Genomic DNA, 21,608 nt, shown 5'->3' on the forward strand with positions numbered 1-21,608 from the left:
TTAAAAGGGCCCTGCCTCAGTGCATCCTTCATGTCCAGCGCCCACCCCACAGACTTGAGATCCACAGAAGTGGAGGGCTCAAATGCCTAACCAAAGATTTTCCATCAGAGGACATTGACAGAACCCCAGATGATACCCAGCTGTAGGGCGGGAGGGCCCCTGATAGGTTCCTCCCACTGGCACTTCATTGGCCACCCCCTTTAAAGTGGGAAGGAGCAAAATAGGAACCCAGGGCTGAGCAAAAGCTCAGGCTGCAGGGGGGTGAGGTCAGGGACAATAAGAATGTCAGTGGGAGACTGAGCAGAGAACCCAGACAACCCCTGCTGCTCCCCAGTGGATGAACGATGCCAGACTGACAGCCCTGGAGACTGTCTATCCACAGAACGGGCCAGGACAAGCTTCACTCAGACAGGATGGAATCCTTCCTCAGCATTTGGAGTCCTGTAGCTGGGTAGCTCCTTTAGTGTAAATCTTCTCTATGGAACAACCACTCTGGCTGGCTTACCTGGAGATTGAGCCAGGGAGCTGTAGACCTAAAAGCCTCCGCGCCTGTTGCTTGAGCTAAAGCACCCACTTCATTACCTTCAGCAGTAAAAACTCATGCTTTGAGATCCAGCGTTCCTAGGATCAATCCTGGCAGCGATCCAACCAGGGATGTTGTTACATCTGATTGTCCATATAGGCCTGTGGATGTCAGTAGCTCCAGCTGAGCTTCCCCAGCCCGGGGAAATGTGATGCTAAGAGAAGGTGTCTTTGTCCCACTTCAGCGTCTAGGCAATGTGTAGAAGTCTCGGCGTCAGCTCCAAACTAATGGACGTGTTCCTTTCGCTCAAGTGGTGGAGAGGATCATGCTTATATAGACGAATTTCCCACAAACAAGCTGACCAATGATGTGATCCAGCCACTAGAGGGGGATAGAGAACTATGCTGAGTTAGCAAGGGTTGTATGTACAATACTGCCCTTCCTCATCTGTCCCATGGGGATATTGTAATTCAGGCATGATCCTTGCTCCATTATCATAGAATCATAGAATATCAGGGTTGGAAGGGACCTCAGGAGGTCATCTAGTCCAACCCCCTGCTCAAAGCAGGACCAATCCCCAGACAGATTTTTGCCCCAGATTCCTAAATGGCCCCCTCAAGGATTGAACTCATAACCCATTATGTTTATCAGTGTCTCTGATTTCATATATTCCTCTTTTATATCTCAGTTAGATTCAGTAAAGCTTTTTATAAACCAGAAAACCTTGAACTATTTACGCTAAACGGTCTGTTCCACCTTGTATTTAGCTGCCACTCTGAGTACATTTCCCAGACATCAAGAAGAAGAGCTCTGTGTAGCCCAAAAGCTTGTCTCTCTTACCAGCAGAAGTTGGTCCAATACAAGATATTACCTCACCCACCTTGTCTCTCAGAAAACGGTCACAGAAATATAAAAGACAACATGACACAATACGCATCATTCACTCCTGTGGTTTGTGTCTATGCGTTTCATTTCCAATAGGGTTCCATAAAGGACCAATTGAAAGCATATGGTGCTCTGACCGAGAACGTCACCCGGAAGTACACCAGGCAGATTCTGCAGGGAGTCTTCTACTTACACAGCAATATGATTGTCCACAGGGATATTAAAGGTAAGTAGATTGCACTGCGAGATCGCCTTCCTGCTCTGATCTAGTAGCACCTTAAGTAGGATTCTGTGCCTTATGGTCAGAGTGCAGCTCTGAGGCTAAGACACATGGTTTCTAGCCCTGGCTCTGCCTTGGGCCTGCAGTGTGGTCTTGAACAAGTTGCTTAGGCCAGAATTTTCAAAAGTGACCTCTGACTTGGGAGGGGTGTGTGTGCCCCAAATATTGAGTGTCCAATCGGGAATACTCGTTTTGAGAGCCCCCATTGGCTCCTTTTGCAATGGTGTGAGCTCAGCACCAGGCCTGAGGTAATGGACATTCATGCTGAGTTGCCGTAAATCAGAAGCCACTTTTGGAAGATATTGGCCGTACCTTTTCTGTGACTTAGTTTAGCTTCCTGTTTAATTGGGGATTGGTAATTATTTACGGTCTCCCAGGGGTGCTTCGGAGTTGATGCAAGGTGTGTAAAGCGCTTTGGGTGGGATTTTCAGGGAACTAAGAGACAGGCCTCTTTGAAAATTCCAGTAAAAAAAAAAAAAAAGGTCCCTAGCATACTGCCTTCATGTAGCTAAATGTCGTCTTTTCCAACTCTGAAGATGCTGGCCCTTTGCCCGAGCCTTCCCTTGCTGGAGCTGCATTGGCCCTGGTTGCAATTTTATCTCTTGGGTTTTTGTGCTTGACCCTTAGGTGCCAACATTTTGCGAGATTCTGCTGGAAATGTGAAACTAGGAGATTTTGGTGCCAGCAAACGCATCCAGACCATCTGCATGTCTGGAACGGGAATTAAATCGGTCACCGGAACGCCATACTGGATGAGCCCAGAGGTGATCAGTGGAGAAGGCTATGGAAGGAAAGCTGACGTGTGGTAAGAAACAAAGTAATCCCAGGGCAAAATCTCCACTGCAGTGGGTCAGCATTGCAATTTTCTAATGTAGCCTGTATCCGTTCATCGCTTCGAGAATTACAGCGGTTAATTTTCCAAGGCCAACCAGTATAACTAGCATTTGCAAGACCGTGTGGGTTAGTGGCTGGAACAGTGTGCTTATAGTTAGAACTGACTACCAAGATTTTCAGTAGTGATTAGTGATTTTTTTTGGATGCTCAACTTGAGACACCTTTAAAAAGGGTCTGATTTCCAGAGGGTGGGTGCTGAGCACCTACTGAAAGTCAGGCTCCTTTACGGTGTTTCAGGCTGAACACCCAAAAATGGAAGCACCCCAAATCCCTACTTGCTTTTGGAAATTTCCACCCTGGATGCTGATTTTGGGTGCCCCAATTTTTTGGACGTCCAGCTGGAGATTCCTTGAATCTGCCTTCAAGTAACCCTGAGCACCCTCCCCCCCTGGGAACTGCAGGAGCGGTGAAAAACTGGCTGTCGAGGTTTGCAGGTGGGATCTCAAAACTGGAGGCATCCAAAATTGGTGGCGACTCTTGAACATTTTGGATACTTGAGCTTTGCTGGATTGGGCCCCGAGGCTGAACAGCTGGAATAATAGTCATCACCCTAATGAACTACAAGAATACTGTTTGCACAGCACATATTCCCTTGACTCTTCCAACAACCAGGCTCAGTGGAAACCAGCCATTGTATCTGCTTCGCACTGGGGAGAATGCCTGAGGAGTCGTTGGCAGACAGCCTTACTGCCACCTGTTCCAGCTGATTGGCGGGAAGTGCAGCTACGTTTTATTCATTCTGATTATGAGCCAAGGTTGCCAAGCTGGTGTAAATGAGGCCGGAGGAAACGCCGCGCTGCTAGGATTCCACCCCAAGGGCTGGGAAGCCGCCCTGCTTTTTCCTGCCTCTGCCCTTTTTTTTTTTATTATTCAGGCTGCTTCTTCTGGACTCCTCCTTCCCAGAAGCAAATGGGAGATGAAGCCAGACAGGGAGCAAAGCCTTGTTTGGCTGCAGCTGTCTTTGGTAGTAAACATAATGTACAAGGTAGATAGGCTGCTGCCAACGAATATAGGTACAAAATATTCCCAGCGAGCTGGCTCCCTCTTTGGGGATGTCTACACTGCTATTAAAAACCCGCAGCTGGCCTGTGCCAGCTGGCTTGGGCTTGGGCTAGCGGGCTGTTTAATTGCGGTGTGAATGTCCAGGCTCAGGGTTGCAGCCTGAGCTCTGCTACAGCGCAGGGTCTAAAGCTCAGGCTGCTAGGTGGGAGGGTCCCAGAGCTTGGGCTGCAGCCTGAGTCCAAACGTGTACACCGCAATTAATCAGCCCCTTAGCCGAGCCCGAGTCAGCTGGCACAGGCCAAGTGTCTAATTGCAGTGTAGACATACCCTTTCAGGCCTGTATGCTTCCCTTTGTTAAGGGGGGAAATTCACCCCTGTGAAGAGGACCAGCACAAACCTATGTACCAGTTCAGCAAGGCCCTGGGGAACTCCCCGGCAAATGGGACCTTAATTCTGCAGCAAGAAAGGATGGCCCAGTGGTTAGGGTTCTAACCTGGGATTGGAGATGGCTGGGTTCAAGTCTCTGCTCTGCCACGGAGTCTTTGACTTTGGGCAAGACCCATAAGGCCTGGTTTTCAACAGTATTTAGGTATCTAAAGCTGCAGGTAGGTGCTTAGCATGGCTTTCAAAGGTGCCTAACTCTCATTTAACCCATTTAGGCGCTTTTGAAAATCCCACTGGGCACCTCTCTGCACGTCCATACATTAGAAAAATCTGACCCTTAGTCTGTCTGGCTCTGACTTTTAAAGGTATTCAGGCATTGCTCCCTCTCAGCGTTGACTTTCAATGAGGCTCAGGCTCCTAAGTCATTTTTGAAAATGGGCCTTAGGCGATGTCTACACTAGAGAGTTTACAGCGGCACAGCTGTACCAATGCAGCTGTAAGATCGCTCGTGTAACCGCTCTATGCCAACAGGAGAGAGCTCTCCCATCGGCACAATGTGCTGGCCCTTTGCACTGGGACGAATTTCACCTAAATAGAGGACTTCCATTTCCAAAGCGATCTGTCTGTGATATCTTTATAGCCCTAAATTTAGGGAATTTCACATCTAGGGAATAGTTTTGGGTGATAGGTTTAGGGGCAGGGAATGAGCCAGGACAATGGCTGGATGAAAGTCTTTTTTTCTAATCCTCTTGCTCTTTCCTTTTTTCTAATCCTCTGTTCTCCATTGCAGGAGCGTGGGCTGCACCGTGGTGGAGATGTTAACAGAAAAGCCACCCTGGGCGGAATTTGAAGCCATGGCGGCCATTTTCAAAATCGCCACCCAGCCGACCAAGCCCCAGCTCCCAGACGGCGTCTCGGACTCCTGCCGCAATTTCCTCAAGCAGATCTTTGTGGAGGAGAAGCGGAGGCCCACAGCAGAGGACCTACTAAGACATTCATTCATGAACTGCAGCCTCTAGTCCCTTGCGGCGGGTTAGGGGAAATGCAGGTGGAAGATAAAAGGAAATGGGGGGTGGGGGGTTTAAAAAACAGACCCACAGACCTTTGCACTCTGAAATGCAGACCTCAGCCTGGGTTGGGATCCTTCACTCCTCATTGCAAGCTAGGGGGCCAGTGTCGGTTTTCCTTTGTAAGCTGCACTTATGACTATCTAACTGTGGAGACGGGTGGCTGTCGCCATGTTTGGGGCTGGAGGGAGTTCGGAATTGGGGATCATCCTTGGAACACATCGGCATCGATGCTAGTGGCAAACTCGCCCGCCCCGTTATTGAGTGGCTGTCTGGTAGCGGAGGAGCTGGGAATAGTAACTCACTCGCCTCAGAGGAATGATGTGAACGAACTCTGGTGCCCCCTGCTGGCCGTGAAAGCAGCACTGGCAACATCCCACAAGGAAGCCGTCTCCTCAGCAGAGGAGCAGCAGTGGCTGCCGTTTACAGCTTGACAGACACCGAGAGGGATTCAGGCGTGAAGCAAAGGGAAACAAACCCAGGACCAAAGAATGATCGGCATAGGTGTGTCTTTCATGTCAAAGGGGGAAAGCAATCCTGTTGTGGGGGTGGAGATGAGAGACAAAGTCCATAGCAACATCTCCAGCTCTTCAGAGGGGAGGATTCAGATTTTGTGCCTTAGGTGGTTACAGTCGAGTGAAAGCCTCATTCAGCACAAGGTATCCAGTCAAGGACGTGACTACAATGCAGCCATGCTGAGTTGGTGTTCTTGTACCTGTAAAATAGTGTACGTGCAAGGCATTCTTCTTCTCTGGATACAATAAGGTCCCTGTAGGTTATTCACCGCTGAAGCTGGCCACACGATCTCTGTGTGTTCATTCATTGTTCAGCGGATAAGTGTGTCTATATGATGCTGATGTCAATGGCACCCTCAGCTCAGCAAAAGCTCGTTCTTCAGCACCTGATCCTGTTCCCACTGAAACAGCCGCTGCTCACCCAAGCCCTGCCTCCCCCCCAACTGATCAAGTTGACAAGAGCAAACAGGACAAATGCCCATTTTTTGTCAGTCAGGATGGCTGGGACAGGGCTTAAAAAAGGGTCTGTCCTGGCCAAAACAGGACATACGGTCACCCTATCACTCCTTGGAGTAAGTGAGCTGTGCCAGCCCTTCTCCTGGCACAGTTGCCTTCCCCCTCCATGTTGGCTCAGCAGTGTTTAGGGAGTGGAGCCCAGTCTCTGCCCACCTGTGTGGGAGGGGGAGGAGCAGCCCCTCAGCAACACACACACAACCCGCATCCACTGATTTTAATGGGAACAGAACAGGTGAGGGTGTATGTAACTGTTTTCTCATATCCCTAGCTGTGCCAACCTGTGACCAGTTCCAATGTGCTGCTAACGAAGGGTCCAGCCTGCAGAGCGCCGAGTGCCTTCAGCTCTGTCCCTTGTAGGATCAGGCCCTAGATGCTGCTGCAGAGCATCAAGTGTAGAAAAGCCGTGCGGGAGGTGGAATTCACCCCAGCGCACAGGACTAGCATGAGGGCTGAGCGCCTCTCAAGGCCTCAAAAGGGAACATTTGTGGGACTTCAGTGATACATAGACTCTGTGCAGGTGCTGTATGCAGGGGCATATTTCATCCTGAGGCCAGGTCTAGACTACAGACCTATAGTGGTATAACTACGTCGCACAGGGGTGTAAAAAGTCCATACCCCTGAGCGATGTAGTTATACCGACCTACCCCACCCCCATGTACACAGCGGTAGGTTGATGGGAGAGCTTCTCCCACTAACATAGCTACAAGGTGGATTAACTACACCAACGGGAGAAGCTCTCCAGTAGTGTCTTCACTAAAGCGCTACAGTGATGCAGCTGCTTTGGGTTTTATAGAAATGTAATGGGGATCCGTCCGAAGGACTCTGAATGCTCCTAGAGCCTGATTCTTATCAGGAACAAACTCCAGAGAAGTCAATGACGTTACACCGGAGTGACACCGGTGTGAGAGCAGAATCCTGCCCATAGAACTGAACAGAGAATATCATTCTGGAGGCTTCTGCAGGAGGAATATAGGCCCTGATTCTACACCACAGAAATCAGGGAGAGTTGTGCTGTTAGCTTTAATGGGCATGGGATCAAGCCCATAGTTCTCTATTAAATTCTATCAGATGGCTCAAAAAACCTTTATTATTATTATTTATTTATATTCCCATACCACTCAGGAGCTCCAGTCATGGGTCAGGGTCCCATTTGTTAGGTGCTTTTATCACTCTGTTATAGTCAGTAGGACTTTCCATAAAGAAAGAGTTTAAAGGATTATTAGGAAAATGTAAAAATGTTTTAAATTATTTTGAATCTGACAATTTCCCCATTCGCTGGCCCAATTTTAAAAAAACAAACTGTCCTCAATCCCTTTTTTAATTAATTGAGAACAAAATCTGACTCCCAGCCAATCCATCTGGATTTGATTCTCGGTCTCTCAAAGGGCCGGTGGGGTAATGTTGACCATAGGCGCTGAACTATGAGCAATATGATGCCGTGCATGGGTAGGGCTGAATGTGACCTACTTTTAAAGATCTGTTTGCAAGGTTCATGGAACTCCTTCTAGATGCTGTTTCTAAACAAATTCCTCCAGGCTTCCTTTCTACCTGCAAGTCCATTCCAGGGCCCAGCGCTTTGACTGGCACTTTGCTTCCGGAGCAACTCAGCCATGTGCTGCCCCGTATGGCAGGTTGCAGAGTCACAAGTTGGTCCCGCCTTAGGGTGACCATATTTCTCAAAGGGAAAACGAGACATCGCGTGGGGCTAGACCCGACACCCCCCCCCCAAAAACCCTCCCCCGTGCGAGGCTAAGGCTGGCGTCACTGTTCGCCCAAGCCCCCCCCCCCCCCCCCCAACTGATCAAGTTGATGAGCAAATGGGACAAATGCCCATTTTTGTCAGTCAGGATGACTGGGACAGGGCTTTAAAAAGGGTCGGTCCCAGCCAAAACAGGATATATTCTCACCCTATCACTCCTTGCCCCATAAGGGAAGTGAGCTGTGCCATCCCTTTTCCTGGCACAGTTGCCTTCCCCCTCCATGTTGGCTCAGTAGTGGTTCAGGGAGTGGAGTCAAGTCTCTGCCCACCTGTGTGGGAAGGGGAGGAGCAGCCCCTCAGCAACTCCTCTGCGGGGATGGAAGGAGGCATCTGACACACCTGTATGTACCTGCATGGATCAGCTCGACTGAGCCCTATGAGAACAAACCTGGGTGCACATCCAAGAAGGGGATGACAGACCCCTCGTTCCACTGCAGGCTGCTGAGATGCTTATTATAAATAGTCAGGGCGAAGGGAGAGCTTTTAAAACATTAAGAAGAACTACCCTGACAGTAGCCAAATTCTGCAGGTTCACCCTGCTTCTACGGAGAGAGATCCCTAGGCTTGGAGGGCAGCTTTCTCTCCCGCCCTCCTTAAATGATTTTGTGTGGGCGAAACATCCCACTGTGATGCCACAGGGCAACCTGGTCATGCCTCTTTGTTTGATGTTTGCAGTCACCAGGCTGTGTCATGAGGTTGTGATGTCTTGCAGCGCAAAAGCTTAGCTAGCATCCTGGGGCTGGCAGGGGTTCAGATGTAGGAACGCCAGTGGGCTCAATCCTATAGGCCTTGTGCAAAGAGAAACTGCCAGTAACTTTCCTAGGAGCGATGTATCAAGGGCCTGATCCTGGATCACTTATGCAGTGCTACCCTTAGGTTTAGTTCTGCAAGTGGAGAAGTTATCTAACTCTAAATGCAGCTATGGCATGTAAGGCAACACCCACAAGGGGCGACTCCACCCCCTGTACAGAGGGAGAGCACAAAGCTCTCACACCACCTCACTCCATGTAGGGCTTATGTGGTGCATGGCCCTGCACAGGAGTGAATTTCATCAGAGTGCCCCTCCTGAAGCATGCACAGCCCTGGTCATTGGGACCTTCCTCTACCTTCCCTTGTCTGTGTCTGTCTGGTAAATCACTCCTCAGGTGCCTTTGCCCTTTTTTAAAATGCCCTTGCAGTGTTTTGCTGTATAAAATAGAATGAGGGAAAGAGAATGTAATATGATTCCATGTATATTTTTTTACATGTAAGGTATTGGAAAGTACATTCACCTAATGTATAGTAGAAGCAGTTCGCTCATATCAAATCTTGCTTTTTTTTTTTTTGAATATTATCAATACTGTATCATGTATATGTATTGTAATTTTTTTCCTTATCTAGGGAAAAGGCTCAAGTGTGATATTGTATATCATCAGACTCTATACTGTAGCCTATAAATCTGTATAATTCCTTCACACCAGGCCAAATATCATTAGCCAGCAAGTTGTATATAAGAAAACAGAGTTTGGGATGTAGAAAGCTGACTCATGGAGGGTAAGATTGAGGCCATAATTGGAACCAGAGGCCTTGTATGATTCAGTCTGCAGAGACGGCTATATTTTTTTTATTCTTGGAAAAAAATAACATTATGAGAGACTATTTAAGCCAATGATTACTGGGTTTTGCTAGAAATAATGTATTTGTTAAGGTCTGAGACTTGAAATTTGTATGCATCACTCTGTCCAGTGCTTGACCATTCCTGCAGTATGGTATGTCCCACCTTGCCCTATATGCACTGGTCCAGGTAGGGTTATTGGATGGGCAGGTCATGATCACACCGGAGCTGGGAGACTAGGCTTTACTTGAAAAGAGAGCACCATGCAGGGTGGAGTTTGGGAATAGAGGATCGTACTGTCCATACAAGAACCAGAACTGAGACACTGTAACTACAGCTGTGTTTAAATGTGTTGGGAACAAATCCTGTTCTCCATTATGCTGCTGTGAATCCAGTCAGGTGCTTCATAACTGAGAACTGAATGTGGCCCATTTACTCTAGCTTCTTTGTTCCATATCTGTCTGCCTCAGTGGATGTATTTTCCAAACCAGCCCCTCTTCAAGGGCTACAATCAGACTTTAGAAACAGCCCTGCACAAAGGCTGGTGCCTAAACTGCATGCCCCCAGCAGTAGCTCCAGGAGGCAGTGTGACTCAGAGACATGATGCTGAGTCACAATCTTTTCCCCTCCGCTTCCTCCTTGCTCCCAGCTGGCAGTGATTTCTATGGGCCCACTCCTACAATATCTCTACCCATGCTGGCGTGGCTGCTCTGGCCAGAGAGTAATGGAAGAAGGGGAGTCAAGACTCAGCCCTTTCCCTGCCCACCTGCTCCAGGGAGGGAGTAAGCAGGTGAATCAGGTCACTACATCTTACTGCTGGCAACTCCAATGAAAGAGCGATGGTTTATTCACTGAAAACGACACATCATGGATTTTTGTAATCCCAGTCAATGCAACAGAGTTCTTCTTCCTTATCCAGTGGGCTAGGCCCTCATCCTGTAAATATAATGACCCCTCCACGTGGGCCATCAGAACTCTTGTTACCTTCACTGGTAAATGCATGAGTTGCTGCTACCTGAGCTGAAGTAGTAACTCTATTAGCAGCTGTAGTAGACTTTCATCCTCTTTTGTGCACCAGCCAGTAGAGGGTGACAAAGACGCACACTCTCCAAGTGTGGGGTACTCGCTCATGCTACACAGTTCTCAAATCAGCAAAACAGAAACTACACATGTGCTTTATGTTAAGCACATGGTTAGTGCTTTGTTGGATTGGCTCCATGAGTAACTGTACACATGTAAGTAATCCCATTAAATGAGACCACTCATGTGCCTAAAGTTACTCACATGTTTAAGTGTTTGCAGGATTGGGGCTAGTGTTAGAAAGCAAATGCTTCAGGAGCCCAAGTTGTGTAATGAAACGTGTTTGCAACTTCCTGCTTTTTCATTAGTCTGATCAAAGATGCTATCACTGGTATAGTACTTTTGCCTGGAAACACACAGATACTCGCTATAGTATCAGTACAGCAAGTGTTTTAAAATCATTTCTACTTTGGAGGAATTTGTCCGTATGAAACAGAAGCTAATACTGCAGGTTTGGAAAGCAGGACACCTTGTTGAATGTACTTTGTAAAATGCTGTAAATGCTTTTTCCCCCCATGCATGAAATTAAATATTTTTTAACTTTGTGGTATTGTGAAACCAATTTTCCTATTTTATTGGGGGGGGGCGGGGGGAAATAAGAGACGTATGTTCATTATGAGGTGAAATGTTTCATCTTATAAGTGCAGCAGCATTATAGTATGCGCACACACACACACACACACACACACACACACACACACACACAATATTAATAGAGATGCATGTTCTGTCAGGCATAGTATTTTAACAATTCAGTTTCAGTCACTTTGTGCTGCTCAGGAATCTGGCCCTAACTGGTTGGATGAGAATTGACACCTTCCCTCCCTACTTCTCTTCTCCTCCACACACACGCACACACACACGCGCGCACCTAGGGATGGTGTCAGGAGCAAGACAAAGCACACCTGCACTCAGCCAGTGCTCAATAAGTATACAGAGCTGTAGCTAGCCAGCATAAGTTAAAGCAGCCCCTAGCTGACTGACCAATCTCTCCACTTCGTGTGGAGACTCCTGCACAGGAGACAACTGACTCTCTCAAGAGTGGCTGTGGCCCCAATCCTGAACATGGATTATGTAGGCAAATAACACACTCATGTTAGTGACCCCATTGACTTCAATTGGACTGCTCACATGAGTCTTTTAGCACTGAGGCCTAAATTACCCTCAGGTTGTTGCAGCCTTTAGAGTATACGGGTAAGTGCTACCACAGCGAACAGAGATTATATTTCAGATGGGAGTGGGGAACTGAGTTTGGGGTTTTTTGACCAGAAAACTTTCAGTTCTGTCCCCAATGCCATGTGTGCAGTTAACTGGCCATTCTGGTGTCTGTTTGCAGGCACAAATCTTTTGTGCCCGGAAGCATAAAGCAACCCAATCACTAATAGAATCATGATTATTCTGAAACTTGAAAAATACTTATATGTTAGGGGACTGCAAGTACATGGGATAAGTGCATAGTGTAGCCAGTTTCATCATGCCATCCCCTTCATACAGTTATCAAGCTCAGCCTTGAAGCCAATTAGGTTTTTTGCCCCTACTGCTCCCCTTGGAAGGCTGTTCCAGAACATCACTGTGATGGTGATTCCCCAGGGTGTAATCTGGGCTGCTGAACAGCTGTGTCCCCTCATACTCCAGACTGCAATGCCTTTTACCAGGGGCGCCATTTCAGATTTTGGTAGGGTGGGGTAATTTTAACTGTGATTCCAGGGGTTACTTAGGTACCTGAAAGCTCTAGTTCAGTGGTCCCCAACCTTTCTGTGTGGCGGGCGCCGGACGACTAGCTGCCGAGGAGCGTGGCCGCTGGACAAGCAGCCGCCGAAATGCCGCCGAGAAGTAGCGTCATCAAGAGGTGTCGCCGCCGAAATGCCGCTGAAAATCAGCGGCATTTCAGCAGCAACGCTTCTTGACGGCATTTAGGCGGCGGCTTGTCCGGAGGCCAGTAGGCGGGTGCACGTAGATGCCCCAGCGGGCGCCATGGCACCCGCGGCCACCGCATTGAGGACCACTGCTCTAGTTTTTCTGGTAGATAACTTAGCAATTAGCTGACAGGACCGGAGCCCTGTCTCTAATTCTGATATAAAAGAGAGAAATTTAAATATTAGTATTGGAGCTGAGAGGGTCTAACATGTTCTGACATCTTATGGCAAGTCACTTAAGGAACACTGGTTAGATTTAAAATGTTAATGTATATTCTTACGTTGTTACTAACTCTGCAGAGAGAGAGAGAGACCTTGTCAGGACACCTGGGTTCTATCTCGGCTCTGGGAGGGGAGGGGAGTCTAGTGGGTTACAATGGGGGGGCAGATATAAGAACATTAGAATGGCCATACTAGGTAAGACCAATGGCCCATCTAGCCCAGTATCCTGTCTTCCATCAGTGGCCAGTACCAAGTGCTTCAGAGGAAATGAACAGAACAGGTAATCCTCAAGTGATCCATCCCCGCTTCTGGGATGCGCATTCCCAGCTTCTGGCAATCAGAGATTAGGGACACACAGAACATGGTATTGCATCTCTGCCCATCCTGGCTAATAGCCATTGATGGACTTATCTTCCATGAACTTATCTAGTTCTTTTTTTTAACCCTGTTATAGTTTTGGCCTTCACAACATCCCCTGGCAAAGCGTTCCACAGGTTGCCTGGGAAGAAATACTTTCTTTTGTTTGTTTTAAATCTGCTGCCTATTAATTTCATTGTGTGACCTCTAGTTCTTGTGTTATGTGAAGGAATAACTAACATTTCCTTATTCAATTTTTCCCACCATTCATGATTTTATAGACCTCTATCATATCCCTCCTTAGTCATCTCTTTTCCAAGATGAAAAATTAGTCTTTTTAATCTCTCCTCATACAGAAGCTCTTCCATACCCCTAATCATTTCTGTTGCCCTTCTCTGTACCTTTTCCAAATCCAATATATCTTTTTTGAGATGGGATGATGAGATCTGCATGCAGCATTCAATATGTGGGCATACCATGGATTTATATAGAGTATGATATTTTGTGTCTTATTATCGATCCCTTTCTTAATGATTCCCAATACTCTGTTAGCTTTTTGGATTGCCACTGCACATTACGAAATTATTTTCACAGCACTATCCACAATAACTCCAAGATCTCTTTTGTGATGGTTAACAGCTAATTTAGACCCCATCATTTTGTATGTATAGTTGGGATTATATTTTGCCATGTGCATTACTTTGCATTTATCAATATTATTTTCATCTGCCTTTTTCTTGTCCAGTCACCCAGTTTTGTGAGATCTCTTTGCAGTAAGGTTTGGACTTACCTATCTTGAGTAATTTTATATCATCTGCAATTTTGCCACCCCACTGTTTACCCCTTTTTCCAGATCATTTATGAATAAGTTGAATAGCACTGGTACCAGTACAGACCCCTGGGGGACACCACTATTTACCTTTCTCCATTCTGAAAACTGACCATTTATTCCTACCCTTTGTTTCCTATTTTTAACTAGAGTGTCTGGCAATGCTTTCAGGATCATCTAATGATCCTTAATTTAATTTAATGTAATGACAAGCCTTTTGTCATCTTAATCACCCCGACTCTGTTTATAAACAAACTCTTTGCCCCAAGGGTGGAAGCTGGGAGCAGCACAGAACTCATAACATGTCACATTCAAGCTGTGTTGGAGTTAAGAGCTCCGTCTGAGTCTAGGGCGTGAGCTGTGAGCAGACCTCTGGTACAAAACTTGGGGAGGTGAGTCCCCCTGTCCCCTCTAAATGGCACCCCTGCCTTTTAAACTGCTTTGCTGTGAGAGCAACCACTCCTGGTCCTGCTCACACACAGCCTCCAGCATGTAAATCACTCCCAGCTGAATTAGGTAGATGCTCTGGCCAGCCACTCATGAATTACATGCAGGGTGACACCAGCAGCTTCCCAGTCTCAGGCCTTCTCCCGGAAATGTGCCTCTTGTACTGAACAGTGCCTTCAGTCAAGGAATGTCACAACTGAACCATCAGAGAATAACAGAGAAAATAATAATAAATAGTATTAATAAGAATAATAATACTTTCTTAGCGGGCACCACCCACGGGGCAGTAGTGATAATGGTTTAGTTGTGACATTGCTTGACTGGAGGTACTGTTCAATTCTTTTCCAGCAAAAAGTCCTTACCAGACTCAAGGTCCAAGATGCTTACCACCATTCTTTGTGTTCCAACAGAGTGTTTCCCTGACCTGCAGGATGAGATTTCTTCTGAGCAACAGTGTTTCAAGGAAATATCTATGGAGGAGTGTGGACATATATACAACCCGGTTATTTTCTCTGTTATTCTCTTGTGGAAAATCCTTATAGGATTTAATAGAAAATGAAAATATTTATATTTTTATTACTATCATATCGACTTTAAATGAGCATTGAGCCCCCTCAGACACTATTATAGGATGTTCAAACAAACAAATTCAATAAAAAAAAAAACAACCCCAAACTAAAACAAACAAAAACAAAAAACTGTAGAGGCAGGATCTTGTTCTCTGTTTAAATTCTACAGGTCTTTAGAGTCATTTCTATAGAACCCTTTCAAATTTCCATAGGACTCTACTCATCTCATGCTTGTTAAATTCTATCAGACATTTCCATAATGGGAAGATAGATGCTTTTCCGTGACAGCCTGCTCTAGCAAACTTGGGAGCTGTGACATTCGTGGGGGAGGATGGGTTTGACAATAGTGGGGCTGTCTCTGACTCCAGGTTGAGCTGGGAGGAAGGAATAGGTCCAAAATTGACCTGGGAGGGGATTCTATCTAACTGGGCTTAGGTTATGGCTCCCCTCTAGGTAGTAGCACTAGCTACAATGTCCCATGCACAAGGCCGGCAGGACAGTGTCAGCAGTAGGTCAGCGTCCATTGGGGGGCACTGAACCGGTTGGACAGAGCAGTCGCAACTGGGAGGATGGAAGACTACAGGCCCCAGAAGGCAACGCGCCACCAGTCTGTCCGCTCACGATGGCGCGTTGCAGCATGGGGCCTGTAGTCTCCCACGAGCCCTGCCCTTGAAGGTAGGGAATTGTCACCGGGCGCCATGTTATGCAAATCAGGGGGCGGTGCCTCAGCCGCTTGCCCTTGCCCCCAGCCGAACGGGGGCGGGGCGGGCTGGCTCTGTCCCAGGGTGCCGCGCGGCCGCGAGAGGCGGGAGGCTGTTGGCCGGGGTGCGCGATGCAGCGGGTGACGGTGGTGCTGGGGCACCTGGCGGCCAGGCCCGTCGGGGGGCCGGCGCTGCGGGCGGCTCCGTGCGGAGGGGTAGCGACGGGGCCCGGCCGTGACGGGGAGCAGGATGACGTGGTGGTGGTGCACGGGCTGCGGACCCCCATCGCCAAAGCCAAGCGGGGCGGCTTCAAGGTAACCCCGGCCCGCGGGAACCCCGGGGGTGGAGGCTGGGGGCCCAGCCCCTAGAGGCGCAATGGCTGGGGGGGGCCCTGAGGGGGTGTGGGCTGGAGGGAGCCCTGAGGGGAGGAGGGGCTGGGGGAGCCCTGAGGGGAGGAGTGGCTGGGGGGAGCCCTGAGGGGGGTGCGCTGGGGACCTGGGGGGGGCTGAGGGGAGGAGGGGCTGGGGGAGCCCTGAGGGGGGTGCGCTGGGGACCTGGGGGAGCCCTGAGGGGAGGAGTTATGGGGAGCCCTGAGGGGGTGGAGGCTGGGGGTCTGGGGACTAGGGAAATTCAGGGGAGCAGGGGTTGGGGCTGAGGGGTGGGGACCCCCCACGGTAAAGGGTTTTCCCTCACTGCTCTTACACTGTGTCCCATCATCTCCCCCACTTTAAAGGGGGCTCTGTACTTTTCTCTGCACCCCTATATTTTATTTGTGGCAGGGCTATGTCCCCTTCCCCTGTGTTCTCAGCTCTCTCCTCTCTGCACCAGGGTGGCTACATGAGGGGAAATCGCTAGTGTAGACCTGCTGCATGGATATTACAAGTGTGCAACTGATTGTATTGGTGCGAGTTGCTTTCTGCCCTAGTGCAGTGTCTAATTGAGGGCATGTCTGCATGTGCGGCGGTGCAGCTGTACCGATGCAGCTGCGCCACTGCAGCGTGTCTGGTGAAGACGCTCTATGCCGACGGGAGAGCTCTCCTGTCAGCATAATAAGACCACCTCTGCAAACAGCAGAAGCAATGTCAGCTGGAGAACGGGCTGTGGTAAGAGCCACCCAGGGTATGTCTTCACTACCTGCCGGATTGGTGGTTAGCGATCGATCCAGCAGGAATCGATTTATCGCGTCTAGTCTAGACACGATGAATCGACCCCCAAGTGCTCTCCCCTCGACTCCTGTACTCCAGCGCCGCAGGGAGAGTCGACGGGGGAGTGGCAGCAGTCGACTCACCGCGGTGAAGACACCACAGTAAGTTGATCTAAGTACGTCAACTTCAGCTACAATATTTGCGTAGCTGAAGTTGTGTAACTTAGATCGATTTCCCCCCCTTCCTGCTCCCCCAGTGTAGACCAGGGGTCAGGGAGCCCAGGCTGCTATGGGAAGCCCGGGACCCTCCACCTGCCCTGGGCAGGGACTGGGGTGCCTGAGAGCAGCCCTCAGACCGTGTCCCTGCCTCCAAAGGCACACCGCTGACCGTGGGACCCACGGGTGGGGGTTTTGGTCTGGCCTCCTGACCCCTCTCTGGGGCCTGCAGACAGGCTCTGCTGGGAGAGGAAGCCCTGTCCTGTCCTGGGAGGTGGCAGGGAGCCCTGGGAAGGTGATAGGGAGCCAGGCAGGGAGGCCTCCTCTGGCACAGTTCCTGCTGTTACTGACGTGGCTTCAGTGGCCACTGCACTCCACCCGGGCTCACTCAGTGCCTGTGCCCCGGCTCCCGCTGCCAGGTTGTCCCTGCAGGGTCCCGCTGCTGGGTCCCTCCTGCTCCCAGTGACAAGCTGCCCCTGCTGCCAACTGGGCTTTGTGCTCAAGGCCGCTGTCCCTTGCAGCATTGCTCCTCCTGTCGTCTCTGGCCTTCCCAAATTGCAAGCCTGGGCAATGTCCTCCCGCTGTTCCCCAAACTATGCCCATGCCACCACTGCTCTGCGCTTGCCCAAGGCTACTATGCCGATGTTAAAAAATGGGCGGGCATGACCCTTCAACTTTTGAAAGCGGGGGGGCCCTGGCTTCCCTGGTTCTGGGCCTGCAGGATGTGTGGGGCCCAAATGTTCTTTTTGCCCAGACCCCCAATAAATCTTAATCCGCCTCTGATTCATAACCCTGAGCTACATAAATTATGCCAACATAAACTGTAGTGTAGACATAGTCTAAGGCATATCAGTGGATCTAAACTGATATATCCCCAATGTGTTGTGCACAAACTTCTGCTCTGAAGCCCCAGCCTGCCTATCCCTGTCTGCAGGAGGTCTCTTGCCTGCTGTAGATTTGTGACCTGAAAAGCTGCTCTGTTTCCTTTTAAACAGTGTGTGGAAAGCAGATTGAGGTACTCACTAAATAAAACTAGTTGGCCAGGTTGCAAAGGCCTTGCACTCAACTTGCAGCTGTTTGCCTGAATAATGTGAAGAAGAGCTCTGTGTAAGCTGGAAAGCTTGTCTTTCTCACCAACAGACGTTGGTCCAATAAAAGATATTGCATCATCCACCTTGTCTCTAACATCCTGGGACTGACACGGCTACAACAACACTGCTTACGTTAGTAATGTGATAACGTTTGAACACTGCATCCGATCAATTCCAAAATTTTAGAGAATATTCTGGGCATTAGTGGTCAAAACCCTGTCCAATAAACACTGGAAAAACACCAGAACACCAGAAATGGCTATTTGTTTCTAAGGGCTTGTCTGTGTGGAGCAGTAATGCGCACTATGGAATGGGGGGTGATTTCTAAAGCTCGCTAATGTGTTGCAGATGAATTAATCCTTGTAGACCCTCTTGGTGGGCACTAAAGGTTCCCTAGTGCACTTTAATGTAGTATTGTTTGAAACACAGTACTATGTTAAAGCACCCTAGGGAACATTAAAAGACTACTCATTAGAGTATATGCTATTGTAATGGTACATACAAAACCCCCTGAAAACCCCTGCGTTTTGGACATTTACATAAAACACAAATACTGCTCTCCTCTCCTATCCTCTGACAAATAAAATTTATAAACCCTCAAAACCAGAAGTTCTGTCTATAGAGTAAATAACTGATAGCATAACAGTACCCCATCTCATCTCTATTAAACTCCTTTGGGAAGATGAATAGATTTACATTCAGAATGTCAATCTCCTAGACAAATAATAATGTGCGTTGGGGGGGAAGGAATGACAGTACATGTATTGCTCCTGGTATGGGGGAGTAGGATGGGGGGACTGTGATATGAGGGAAGGGGGACCCACAGATCCTTTGGCAGGGGGCAAGGTGGGAATGGGGGGGAACACACACCCAATGGCATAGGAGGAATGGGGAGGGGCACACACTGGCATGGGGAGAACGGGAGGCCCTGGTATAGGACAATCTCACCGAAGCTGTTTGCAGCAGTACTGTAGTCTCTGTTCAAGAAATTGAACTGGGAAGAAGGAATCAGAATTGACGGAGAACAGTTAACACACCTTCTCTTCGCTGATGACTGTGTAATATTGACAAAGGACACAGTAGAACTGGAGAACAAATTGCAGCAACTGCATACACTCTCATGATATCAAATTGGAAGTGAACACTTCGAAGACGAAGTGGATGCGGAATGAGCATTGCACAGCAGGAATCATCACTGTAAATAGGAAAGTAATAGAGGAGGTCAACAAATATATTTACCTGGGTCAGCAGCTGAACAGAGACAACTCATTGGAAGGGGAATGCAGTAGGAGGAGAAAGGCGGGGTGGGCAAATTTCAACAAAATAAAGATGTCTCTAACGGATGATGAACTGCCCATGAAGAAAAGGAAAGAACTGTTTAACTCCACTGTTCCGCCAGCAATGATATACGGAGCGGAAAGCTGGTCAACGATGAAAGCGGAGGAAGAAAAATTCGCTGTCACCCAGAGAGCAATGAAACGGCGAATGTGTAAATATCGCTCCGTGATCACATACCGAATGAGGAGATCAGAAGGTGTATGGTGGTGACCGATGTAGTGCAGGCGATGTACGATGCAAAGCGGAGATGGGCAGGTCATGTAATCCGCAGGTAAGACAATAGGTGGACAACCTGCATTAGTGACTGGATCCGCAGAAAGGACGTGCTCGCAACAAAATGGAATTGTGTGGTGTCAGCTTGCGTTCGTGGAGGGACAGACGAGGACAATCCGGACAAAGGTGATTTGGAATACTTGTGAATAACTTCTTAAACAAAACTGTTATAGGGTAATTATGTTGGGGTTTTCCCACACAGATTTCCCTACTTGATGGCTGTTACATAATTTTCAGTGAAAGGTATACCTTAGTACACATACATACATACTCCCCCTCCAATCTTCTCACTGAGATGACTTCTCAGTCTCTGCAATGTGGCATCAAAAGTGCATGTGTTATCTGGACTTCTCAGAGCCAGAGGAGAATACTTTAAATGACTGCTTCTTGGAGCAGCTGGTACAGGAACGCACAAGGGAAGAGGCAATTCTTGATTTAGTCCTGAGTGGAGCGCAGGATCTGGTCCAAGAGGTAACTGTAACAGGACCGCTTGGAAACTGACCATAATATAATAACGTTTAACATTCCTATGGTGGGAAGAACACCTCAACAGCTTAACACTGTGGCATTTAATTTCAGAAAGGGGAACTATGCAAAAATGAAGTTAGTTAAACAGAAATTAAAAAATACAGTGACTAGAGTGAAATCCCTGCAAGCTGCATGGACACTTTTCAAAGACACTATAATAGAGGCCCAACTTACATGTATACCCCAAATTAAAAAACACAGTAAAAAAAGCCACTGTGGCTCTTTTTTAGTTAACAACCGTGTAAAAGAAGCAGTGAGAGATAAAAAAGGCAACTTTTAAAAAGTGGAAGTCAAATCCTAGTGAGGTAAATAGAAAGGAGCATAAATACTGCCAAATTAAGTGTAAAAATGTAATAAAAAAAGCCAAAAAGGAGTTTGAAGAACAGCTAGCCAAAAACTCAAAAGGTAATAACAAAATGTTTAAGTACATCAGAAGCAGGAAGCCTGCTAAACAACCAGTGGGGCCCCTGGAGGATCGAGATACAAAAGGAACACTTACAGACGATAAAGTCATTGCGGAGAAACTAAATGAATTCTTTGCTTCAGTCTTCATGGCTGAGGATGTTAGGGAGATTCCCAAACCTGAGCCATCCTTTGTAGGTGACAAATCTGAGGAATTGTCACAGACTGAAGTGTCACTAGAGGTGGTTTTGGAATTAATTGATAAACTTAACATTAACAAGTCACTGGGACCAGATGGCATTCACCCAAGAGTTCTGAAAGAACTCAAATGTGAAATTGCGGAACTATTAACTATGGTTTGTAACCTGTCCTTCAAATCAGCTTCTGTACCCAATGACTGGCCAATAGCTAATGTAACGCCAATATTTAAAAAGGGCTCCAGAGGTGATCCCAGCAATTACAGACCAGTACGTCTAACATCATTACTGGGCAAATTAGTTGAAACAATAGTAAACAATAAAATTGTCAGACACATAGAAGAACATAAATTGTTGGGCAAAAGTCAACATGGTTTCTGTAAAGGGAAATCATGTCTTACTAATCTATTAGAGTTCTTTGAAGGGGTCAACAAACGTGGACAAGGGGGATCCAGTGGGCATAGTGTACTTAGATTTCCAGAAAGCCTTTGACAAGGTCCCTCACCAAAGGCTCTTACGTAAATTAAGTTGTCACTGGATAAGAGGGAAGATCCTTTCATGGATTGAGAACTGGTTAAAAGACAGGGAACAAAGGGTAGGAATAAATGGTAAATGTTCAGAATTGAGAGGGGTAACTAGTGGTGTTCCCCAAAGGTCAGTCCTGGGACCAATCCTATTCAACTTATTCACAAATGATCTGGAGAAAGGGGTAAACAGTGAGGTGGCAAAGTTTGCAGATGATACTAAACTGTTCAAGATAGTTAAGACCAAAGCAGACTGTGAAGCAAAGATCTCACAAAAATAAGTGATCGGGCAACAAAATGGCAAATGAAATTTAATGTGGATAAATGTAAAGTAATGCACATTGGAAAAAATAAC

At 47.8% G+C, this 21,608-nt stretch overlaps 2 protein-coding genes across 2 annotated transcripts in view; both read left to right on the forward strand.

Annotated features, from left to right (window-relative positions):
* LOC135873869 (mitogen-activated protein kinase kinase kinase 3-like) overlaps positions 1-4,987 on the forward strand; it is a 116,101-nt gene extending 111,114 nt beyond the window's left edge. Inside the window, exons 16-18 of the mRNA XM_065398479.1 lie at positions 1,505-1,634; positions 2,316-2,493; positions 4,759-4,987. Of these exons, the coding sequence (XP_065254551.1) occupies positions 1,505-1,634; positions 2,316-2,493; positions 4,759-4,987 (537 nt within the window). The remainder of the gene's footprint in view (positions 1-1,504; positions 1,635-2,315; positions 2,494-4,758) is intronic.
* A 10,684-nt stretch (positions 4,988-15,671) lies between these two features.
* ACAA1 (acetyl-CoA acyltransferase 1) overlaps positions 15,672-21,608 on the forward strand; it is a 31,274-nt gene continuing 25,337 nt past the window's right edge. The window contains exon 1 of the mRNA XM_065398835.1: positions 15,672-15,854. Coding sequence (XP_065254907.1) covers positions 15,672-15,854 — 183 coding nt within the window. The remainder of the gene's footprint in view (positions 15,855-21,608) is intronic.

This window comes from Emys orbicularis, chromosome 2, assembly GCF_028017835.1.
Source record: "Emys orbicularis isolate rEmyOrb1 chromosome 2, rEmyOrb1.hap1, whole genome shotgun sequence".
In the NCBI taxonomy this organism is placed as follows: Eukaryota; Metazoa; Chordata; order Testudines; family Emydidae; genus Emys; species Emys orbicularis.